Here is an 11261-nt window from a genome sequence, read left to right on the forward strand (position 1 = left end):
CAAACTGAACCATGAACAATACCCCTTGCCTCCCCTTTGGGAGGTGGGGTGAAAATACAGGGTGAGTCAGAAAAACGCTCTTTCCATTTAAAGAAATTGTACTGCTAAAACGGAAACACTGATTTTTCTTTTGACCATACAGTCATATTGATGTGGTTATTGAGCATGTCTGGTGATGTAGTCATAGATTTATTGCATTGCATAAGAGAGAGAAGGTCCATTGTTTATTGGGCACTGAAATACCTGCCAACACAATGTATGCCACAGTGAACAAACTTGAAATTGACAACAATTACAGGAGTCGGGGCTTTGCTTTCACACTCAGGACATAGGCCTACATGAAGTGCCCAGGGAGTTTTCATCATGGCAAGACCACAGCGATTGCAGGTATTATTTCCTCATCGAGTTGTCTGTTTGGGTCAGGAGAGAGAGTGGCCACCTAGATCCCCGGACTTGACCCCCCTTGATTTTTTCTTGTGGGGGTATCTTAAAAACCGTGTGTATCAGACTGTTCCACAAACTCTTCAGGAACTCCGAAATCGCATCACGGCTGAAATCCAAGCCCTACGACGAACACGAATGGCGAGAAGAGCTGTGTTAGAGATGCGACAACGAGCACAGATTTGCATCAATCTGAATGGTAGCCAGGTTGAAGGTCGTGCCGGACGACTTCGTTGAGACAAAACATTTTGATGGCGAGTAAACATGCTGTAATGTTGACAATTTCAATTTCATTCACGGTGGCATAAACTGTGTTGGCAGATATTTCGGTGCACAATAAACAATGGACATTCCCTCTGTTATGCTATGTCATAAATCAATGATTCAGTCGCCAGACATGTTCAATAACCACATCAATATGACTGGATGATCAAAGAAAAATAAGCATTTCCATTTCAGTGGTACAATTTCTTTAAATGAAAAGAGCGTTTTTTCTGACTCACCCTGTACAAGAAAAGCACGGGTAAGATGAAGGAACATGTATTTTATTATTAATATTAATATTATAATAAGAAGAATTATAATAATAATACATTTTATTTGTATAGTGCTTTTCATAATAACTCAAAGACGCTTTACATGCAGCAGATAAAACAGAAACAGACATATTAAAACCAGATAAAAACAGGTGCAAAAGGCAAGTCTACGAATATAAACGTTTAAACATTAAATATTAAGATAAACATTAAAAGCAATTTGTAATAAATGAGTTTTAAAAGGGATTGAAGGTGGTGGCGTCGGAGCAGTGTCGGATAGAGGGTTGGAGGGAGTTCCCAGAGGGTTGGAGCTGCGATGGAGAAGCTCTGTCCCCCCAGGTTCGGTGCTGTGGCTTTTAGAACATTAGTCCCAACATCAGTGCTGGTCCAGACCCCTGTCCACATCCACATGACCCCTTTGAACATCATTCCTTACATTAGTACCATTACTTCATGGTACCGAACAAAGCAGGTCCACTCACTGTTCAGGCAGAGGTGGACCTTACAGACCCTGGAGACCACATTGGACCTGAGATGTTCCCTCACTGGAACTGTTTGATGTCACTGACTTGTAATGTATGTGGAAATTACCAAAAATAGTCACTTGCCTGATAATGGGTTAACTCTTTAAAACCTGATGTGTCACCGCTGACACACCCTGTGCATTTGCAGATAGGACGGCTGTAACTTTTTCATTGTTGGGAATAATTGGGAAAATTCAAAAGTTTTCTGAAACCTGCACTTTATCGGCTTTATTGGGTCATTTTGGTAATTTCACTCACGCCTGTACTAGAAGCTGTTTTAGCAGAATTATAACATGACCTAAATTGTGAAAAAGTGCTAGATTTTGAAAGTTCTAAGTCAGGGGTGTCAAACTCATTTTGGTTCAGGTGCCATATTTAGCCCAATTTGATCTCAAGCGGGCCAGACCAGTAAAATAATGACTTAACTCTTTCAATGCCATGGGCTGATTAAATCGGCTTTACGAATACAACCTTTAAAGTGCCACAGGCCGATCAGATCGGCTTTGGAGAACACGCTATATTTGTGTACAAACAAACCATCCACCCCCATTTCTTCCTCACATTTTGATGATGTTCTTCTGTGTCCCCCTTTTGAGACCAATCAGACGGGAATTTGAGGTCACGCGACCGAATAAATTATGCAAATTATGATCAATATGAATCGGCTGCGTTCGGTGCGTTTTGAATCTAAGTAGCAATCGGTCGGATGTTACCGAGCGGTTTTTGACCAAGGAAGAGCTCGCGTTTCGTTTTCGCTTGGGAAATTTTATGAATGAATTTATGAATGAAATCATATGCAAATTAATGGCCATTTTGTAGTAATATCGTAAACACAGCGAATCTGTCAAAACAGTCCCATCTGCTAGAAAATGAGTTCTGATGACGATTCAGACTTCGATTATAAAAACGACGCGAAATACTGAAAAACGGCCAAATTCTGTGGCACTTTTAAGGCTTATTAGCCCCTTAACTGTCTGGCACCGAAAGAGTTAATAACTTATAAATAATGACAAATCCAAGTTTTTCTTTTTGTTTTAGTACAAAAAAGCCCCAATTAAATTAGGAAAATATTTGCATTTTACAAAAAAGGTGTGAAAAAACTTGAAAACATAGAAATTTCATGTGAAAAATTAGTGCAATTTTAACAAAATTATACCTCGACTTATTACACTGGGTTACTGTTACGCCCCGGCCTAGGGGTTCACCAGGGCGAACATAATAGGCTCAACTTTTGTCCCCTCCCAGCTCCCAAGCACACACGTCAGTCAAAAACTAAGATTCACAATATTTATTATTACTACTTTTGTTTTAACAACTAAGGAAGGGTTAGGGGAGGGAGCGGCTAAAACAACAAACAAAATATCTGTAGAGTTTAAACTAACTTTCCTAATCCAAAATAAATGCAAGAAATAAAATACAGAAAACTTACCTAACTATCTAACCAAAAACAGGAGAAAATGGGAAAACAAAAGAGCCGACCTCCCCCTACCAGAAAAGGTTCGATTTAACAAAAACTATTTACAAATACAACAATCGGAGTTTTCCACGAGCACGAAGACTGACCGGTCACACACACGAACACAGGGTTGGGAGCTGACAGGAGGCAAGAGCGAGCAAGGATGGGAGCTCCAGGGCCATCTTTAAAGGGCTGGGCAATCATGCTCCACCAATCAGCAACCTGCAACAAACGGAAACAAAAGGGGCACAGCAACCCTACAGGACGGGGGGGAAAACACACACTAAACAGAAAACACATACATATACATATAAATAGACAAATTATGACCCAGGGTCATAACAGTTACAAAAAAATGTTTTTTGCAAGTTGTCTAGGTTTTTTCAGCTGAATTCGGACCATTTTGCACCGCTAAATCCAAAAATGACATCTGATTTTCTCAATCAGGTCAGGTTTTTTTGCTAATTTGATTTTGAAAAATTTGATCTTCTCACAAAATTGATGACATTTTTGTGACTTTATCAGTTGATTTTTTATATAGTTCTCACCCAAAATAGGTGTTTGAGAGAAAAAAAATCATTTTCTAACAGGATTCCTGTTAGGTACAATGGTGTATTCACCGCAGATGTAGCAGAATACGTCAGGCTTATTTTTGCAAGATCTTCTAGTCGAAGCCATTTCATTCACCTGTAATATTAAAAAAACATTAATCATAAATTGGCAAAAGTAAAATCTTCAGAACTCGTTTATTGCAAGAAATATGAAAGAATTTTGTATCATATGATGTGAAAATGCCCATAAATGTAAGCAAAAATGTTAAAAAGCCAATATGTAGCATAGTTCAGAAAGTTGACCTGATTGAGCAAAATTAATGTGATTTTTGGATTCGGCACACCAAAATTATCCTAAATCAGCTCAAAAAACTTCAACAATAAATTTGTTGTTGACCAGTGTTATTTCTACATGTACAGGGGTTGGACAAAATAATGGAAACACCTTAAAAAATCAACAAAATATAATTTAATATGGTGTAGGTCCGCCTTTTGCGGCAATTACAGCCTCAATTCTCCGAGGTATTGATTCATACAACTTGTGAATTGTTTCCAAAGGAATTTTAAGCCATTCTTCAGTTAGAATACCCTCCAACTCTTTTAGAGACGATGGCGGTGGAAATCGACGTCTTACGTGAATCTCTAAAACTGACCATAAATGCTCAATAATGTTGAGGGTCTGGGGACTGTGCCGGCCATACGAGATGCTCAACTTCATTAGAATGTTCCTCATGCCATTCTTTAACAATTCTAGCTGTATGGATTGGGGCATTATCATCTTGAGGTGAAGGTGTTTCCATTATTTTGTCCAACCCCTGTACATTACACACAATGTTACATAAACATTTAGTGACAGACAGAATATTGTTAAAATTGTACATTTCGGGTTGTTCATCTTTGTTTTTATTTCTTTAATTTGCATTTTATTGTGAAAGAATAGTTTTGTAAATGTAAATAGTTTCACAGTGTGATGTTAGTTTTTTACTTAAATTTTTTCCACATCATTTTTCACAAAGAACATTTGTAGTCGTCATTATTTATGGGTTATTGTGTTGTTATTTTTACTGGAGATCACATTGGTCTGTATGTGGAACCTGAACCAAAATGATTGTGACAACCTGGACTGTTCAGGTTCATTTTTACTCTTTCATCTTGCGTGCCACAATGGAACCTTTGGCGGGCCGGATTTGGACCCCGGGCCGCATGTTTGACACCACTCACAGCATATTTTCTAACCTTTTAATAGTCAAAATAAGAAATAAAAGTCTACATCACAGGTGTCAAACATGCGGCCCGGGGGCCAAATCTGGCCCGCCAAAGGTTCCATTCCGGCCCGCAGGTTGAAAGTGCAAATATTAACCTGAACAGTCCAGGTTGTCCAAATCCATTTGGTTCAGGTTCCACATACAGACCAATGTGATCTCCAGTCAAAATAACAACACAATAACCCATAAATTATGACAACTACACATTTTCTTTGTGAAAAATTAAATGGAAGAAATTTAAGTGAAAATAATATTACACTGTGAAAATATTTACATTTACAAAACTATTCTTTGACAATAAAATGCAAATAAATACATGAATAAGAACAAAGATGAACAACCCGAAATGTGCAATTTTAAAAATATTCTGCCTGTTACTAAATGTTTTGTGCATTTATGGATCCACTGTGATCTGGAGTTGTGTTAATTATAAGAGATGGAATATTGTACAAATTTTTCAAATTTTAGTTCCAAACTCCAAACTTTTAACAATATTCTGCCTGTTACCAAATGTTTATGGAACATTGTTTATAAATGTACATGTATAAATAATAAGTCGAGGTATAATATTGTTAAAATTGCATTAATTTTTCCAAATGAAATTTCTGTTTTTTCAGGTTATTCACATCTTTTTTGTAAAATGTAAATATTTTCATAATTTAATTTTTTTTTGTACTAAAACAAAAAGAAAAACTTGGATTTGTCATTATTTATAGGTTATTAAGTCATTATTTTACCGGTGTGGCCCGCTTGAGATCAAATTGGGCTAAATATGGCCCCTGAACCAAAATGAGTGTGACACCCCTGGTCTAGATGGTTCATTTTAGGCTTGGGGTGTAAGGGTTAAGCGTGGGTATCATTAATCCATTTTGGAATATTTACAAATTTTTTCAATATTCAAAAAATATATTGATATATTAGTATTAAAATATATTGAAATACAAATGCTTTGCATCAGTATTTACAACAAATAGAGCAGAATTCTTCTCAGGTTCCCACAGACAGAACTCTCTCTCTCCTGAAAACCCCAGAGGTGTACATGGGAGGTGTTTTGGCCAGAGGACGACCCAATGGCCTGGCTCCATGTGGCTGTTTGGGTCCAGTCAGCCATGTTTGAGCCGAGCTGACAGGGCCCATGTAAGGACTATTGTCTGGGCCCGACCCGTCCTAACAGGACCGCAAAACCAGGACAGCTCATTAAAGATTGTACAGCTCGTCTTGTTTGGGAAATGACAGACTGGTCCAATGAGGTGGAAGTCTGTAGCCTAAAAAAAAAAAAAAAAAAAAAAAAAAAAGGCTGTAATAAGAGTCCAGACCTGCAGAATGTGCCATGAATGTTATGAGAGTTATGGAAAGTTAAAAATACACTTGGTTTTCTGTTGTTTTTTTAAATTTTATTTTATTTTTAATGCTATGTCTGGTTAGAGTAATTTATGAGAGATAAAATTGTGTTTGCATCCTGATAATGGGCTATTTTTTCTATAATTGCCCTCTAAATTTATGGAATAAAACACAATCTGGATGCTGCGCACACTATATGGACAGAAGTATGTGGACATGTTGAATTTCGGTGTTTCTTTTCTAACAGGGGTCTGCGGATACAAAACAATAATGACAAATGTTATAATATAGTTTTATATTGGGATAAATATCATTACATTTGTTAGTTTGGTTTAAAATGTTATATTTGCTTCTATGCCTCTGAGATGGTTTTTATTTAATTTCTCTCAACATTGAGTTTGTTGTTTTCTTTTTTTTTTTATCCATGACTGTGATTTTAAATGTTCTACCTCTAAATTTCTAAAATATTTTTCATGTTCTAACTGTAAATAATACTTTTCTACCACAACTAACCATCTACTTTCTTCACATCTCACTTTAAAACCTTAAGGAAATATTGATGTTTATAAACTATATAGACAAAAATATTGGGACACATCTTTTCTTTGAGATAAAAACATTAAAATTTCCTTAAAGTTTAATGTGAGATTTTTCTTCCTCAGTGAGATGTGAAGAAAACAGATGGTTAGTTGTGGTAGAAAATTATTGTTTACAGTCAGAGCATGAAAAATAAGAACATTTAAAATCATAGTCATGGATATATAAAAAAAGAGAAATAAGTAATAAGTAATAAAATAAGTAATAATTTGCAGATGTCCTTTTTTTATTTTATTTTTTTTCTTTCATGTGTGCCATATGGGATGTTTGATTGGATATGTTAATGTAAATAAATTTCTTGTATATTTGTATGAACAAAATTAAATAAATATTAAGTTTGGGAGGGGGGGGGGGGGTACTAAACCCTTGTCAAAACAGGCCTAAAAAGTCCTTGAATGTTGGTTCTGAGACCCTTCCTCCTTGATGCAGATCCTGAGGGTCTGATGCAGGCTTTGGAGGAGCTGGACTACCTCGCAGCTTTAGACGACGACGGTAACCTGTCCGAGATCGGGATCATCATATCCGAGTTCCCCCTGGACCCTCAGATGGCCAAAGCTCTGCTGGCGTCCTGCGAGTTCGACTGTGTGAGTGAGATGTTGACCATCGCAGCCATGTTGTCAGGTGAGAGCAGTGACGTCACAGACCTTCTGTGAACATACACGACTGAACCAGGAGAAGGTCCAGTAGGTTCAGTTTGTCTCAGACCTCCTGACGCTTTGACGTCTTCTAGCACCGAGCTGCTTCCTGGAGCCCAGCGCCGGTTTGACCCACGAGGCCGTCCACTGTCACAGGAAGTTCCAGCACCCTGAAGGAGACCACTTCACCCTGATCAGCATCTACAACACCTTCAAACAGAACCAGAGAGAGCAAGGTCAGAGCAGAGCCAGGCAGACAGACAACACTTTATATATGTATTTACTGCAGGCAACTGAGAAATGTCCCTTATCTTATCTTATCTTTTGTTACTTTACCTTATCTTATCTCAGCTTTCCTTTCCTTTCTTTAGCTTTTCTTCCCTTTCCTCATCTTAATTTAGATTGTTATCTTACCTTAGCTTTCCTTTCCTTAGCTTTTCTTTCCTTTCCTCAGCTTAATTTAGCTTATGTTAGCTTACCTTTCCCTAGCTTACCTTAGCTTTCCTCTCTTTAGCTTTCCTTAGCTTTCCTTTCCTTAGCTTACCTTAGCTCTAATTTCCTTTGTTTAGCTTACCTTAGCTTTCCTTTCCTTAGCTCTAATTTCCTTAGTTTAGCTTACCTTAGCTTTCCTTTCCTTAGCTCTAATTTCCTTTGTTTAGCTTACCTTAGCTTTCCTTTCCTTAGCTCTAATTTCCTTTGTTTAGCTTACCTTAGCTTTCCTTTCCTTAGCTCTAATTTCCTTTGTTTAGCTTACCTTAGCTTTCCTTTCCTTAGCTCTAATTTCCTTAGTTTAGCTTACCTTAGCTTTTCTTCCCTTTCCTCGGCTTAATTTATCTTATGTTAGCTTACCTTAGCTCTCCTTTCCTTAGCTTACTTTAGCTTTCCTTTCCTCTCCTTTGCTTAGCTTATCTTAACTTAACTTATGTTAGCTTTCCTTTCCTTTCCTTTCCTTTCCTTTCCTTTCCTTTCCTTTGTCTAATATCACTCTATCATTCATAACACACTGAAATAACAAATCAACACAAAGATGGTCAAATTTGACCAGTTTTAACCAAGTAAAGCCTCATGTTAAACAGTTTCAGATAATAACTACATGATTGGTATTGTTGATCTTTCCAGGTATGTGTGTTGAAAAGTGGTGTAAGGATTATTTCCTGGACCACGGTGCCCTGAAGAGAGCCGACGCCATTAGATCTGAATTAACCGACATCCTGAACCGGATCGAACTTCCCATCTCTCAGCCTTCGTTTGGAACCAAAACCAACGCCCACAACATTAAAAGAGCTCTGCTGGCCGGGTTCTTCATGCAGGTACGTGTTTCACCGAAGCCTCCACTCAGACACTGTAGTTTTCAATGTATATGATGAGGTACTTTTACACAAATATATATATATATACCAGAGACGATTTCTCAGACTGCAAGGGAAGCTCGGCTTCCCCTAAAATTATGAAAATTAAACGGTTAACTAGAAGCACTCGGAGAGCGCAGACCTCCGCCAAGGCTGATCAGTGGGCCCCCCCGTGGGCCCCCCCCACCCCCGATCACCACCAAAATTTAATCATTTCTTCCTTATCCCATTTCCAACAACCCTGAAAATTTCATCAAAATCTGTCCATAACTTTTTGAGTTATGTTGCACACTAACGGACAGACAAACAAACAGACAAACAAACCCTGGCAAAAACATAACCTCCTTGGCGGAGGTAAATCTGTTCGGTTGTGTTGACATTTCATTGACTACAAATGTGTTAGAACACGTTCATCTCACAGATGAGTTCGTTCAGAATCAGCTTTATCACAAATCACAGACTCCATGTTGTTCACTTCTCCATTCCCGTGTCTCTGTTTTCTCATTCCATCTCTGCTCAGTGCATTTGTCCGTACACTCTCAGCGTCCATGCACTTCAATGGGACTGAGTGGAACAGTTTTTTTTCATTGCCTCAAAACTGGACGGTAATTGGATAAATGCCACGATGTTGTCCCGCCCCCGGACGCCCGGCATCTCTGGGGGTGAATGGAGCTGTGGGCGGAGCTCGGCCGGGCTGGACGCCAAGCTTCCACGTGCTGATTGTGAGGATCAGTCGAAAGGGCTGAATCCCATTTGATTGACAGCTGTTTTCAGATCTACTCCTTCACTGACACAGTTCAGTTTAATACCGTCGCACATTCTGCTGTGAAATCAGAGAAACCACTACGAATTACTTGCTCATTTCTTGCACTGTAAATAAAACACACTCATTGGACTTCCTTGTTTCAATTTAACATAACTTCAACGTTTTCTTGTTTACTTGGTACGATAAGGTCACTGACCATTTTCTTAAAAAGGAACGGAGGGACGAATGTATGTTTAAATACTTGACTTTTTTTTTTTTTTATGTAAGCCGACAATGAGCTTCCCCTGTCTGAAAGATGAGCAGCCACCACTGATATATATATATATATATATATATATATATATATATATATATAATTTTTTTTTTTAATGTACATTTATACAAGGGGGGTCAAACTCATTTTAGTCCATATATAGTCCAATTTGATCACAAGTGGGCTGGACCAGTAAAATAATAATAATAATAATAATAATAAAAGAAGAAGAAGACATTGAACAGATTGAACAGCTTCAGCCAAATACATAAAACGGGGCAAGAATAAGATATTAAAGAAGGAGAGAAGAAGTCTTTAGTTTATATTTTTGGTATCTTATAAGCCCATGTAAGGCCTGGGCATATTTCATTCTTTAATTCATACCCTCTGTTGTACCTTTTCTTTGTGCAGATTGCTCGAGATGTGGACGGATCTGGGAACTACTTCATTCTGACCCACAAACACATGGCTCAGGTCCACCCACTGTCCGGCTACGGGGCCCAGTCTCAGAAACTGGGGCTACCGGAGTGGGTCATATTCCATGAATACACCCTGTCGGACAACAACTACATGAGGACAGTGTCAGAAATCTCCCCTCAAGTGTAAGTCTGGGATAAAAACACCCCCAGGATTATGTAGGCCTCGACATAAACATGTTTTTTTGTTTCATTTCTGTAAATCCTTTCCTAAATAATCTCTAAATCTGTGTGTCATTTCAGGTTCATCCAAATGGCACCGCTGTATTTCTTCTATAATCTGCCCTCTAGTGAAAGCAAAGACATACTGCAAGACATCCTGGACCCAGACGGATCCAGGAACTGTAAAGACGGGAAACAGAGACCCCTGACGAGCAACAGCGACTGCACAACGGAGTCGCAAACATACGACCGATGTGTGATTCAGTGAGATAAGAATTTACATCACATGGCTCTGGGTCATTTATTCCACTGCTCTGGATACAGCTAAGTCAAGAAGTTTAACACAGAAAGACCCAGTACTGCTTTTGTGGCAGTTCCCAAATGATTTTTTCTCTATTTTTTAACATTTAAGTGATTTACCACCTTTTATTTTAACCCATAAAGACTCAAACATCCACCGTCGACCAAAACCGACTACGGATCTAAACTGTTTAATACCTGTTGACCCATTAATTCTATGAATACATGTAAATATTTGGTGTAAAACACAGTTTGTCGTCTTTTCATGGTCATCAGATATGACCTATTTGGATGTAGTTAACGGGGAAACACCGTCATCTTCTACAACATCGATTCACCAGTAAAACCCATGGAGTTGAATCAATAACACTGCACTGATTCTTGATACTTTGGATAAATCTGGGGTTTTTTTGTGGAAAAAAAAAGTTTAATTATTAAAAAGTCTTATTGTCATAGAACAATTTCTTGGCTGCCTAGTTTTATAGCAATGCAACATCCTCATTTTGTAATTTTTTCATAAAATATGTGTTTTTATAATAATCTTTAAATGAACTCACCTTCAAACTTCACATCTATTTAGGATTTTGGAGTTTAACCCTTTATAGAGCA

The 11261-nt window shown here is 38.0% G+C and overlaps 1 protein-coding gene across 3 annotated transcripts in view; it reads left to right on the forward strand.

Moving 5' to 3' along the window:
* Positions 1-10795, forward strand: part of LOC115410706 (putative pre-mRNA-splicing factor ATP-dependent RNA helicase DHX32) — a 29906-nt gene extending 19111 nt beyond the window's left edge. For all 3 annotated transcript variants that reach the window (XM_030122469.1, XM_030122470.1, XM_030122468.1), the window contains 5 exons: positions 7141-7332; positions 7442-7582; positions 8466-8656; positions 10126-10316; positions 10434-10795. In XM_030122469.1, coding sequence (XP_029978329.1) covers positions 7141-7332; positions 7442-7582; positions 8466-8656; positions 10126-10316; positions 10434-10620 — 902 coding nt within the window. In that variant the 3' untranslated portion in view covers positions 10621-10795. The remainder of the gene's footprint in view (positions 1-7140; positions 7333-7441; positions 7583-8465; positions 8657-10125; positions 10317-10433) is intronic.
* The last annotated feature ends 466 nt before the right edge of the window (positions 10796-11261 follow it).

The sequence above is a fragment of the Sphaeramia orbicularis genome, chromosome 19 (genome assembly GCF_902148855.1).
Source record: "Sphaeramia orbicularis chromosome 19, fSphaOr1.1, whole genome shotgun sequence".
NCBI classification, from domain to species: domain Eukaryota; kingdom Metazoa; phylum Chordata; class Actinopteri; order Kurtiformes; family Apogonidae; genus Sphaeramia; species Sphaeramia orbicularis.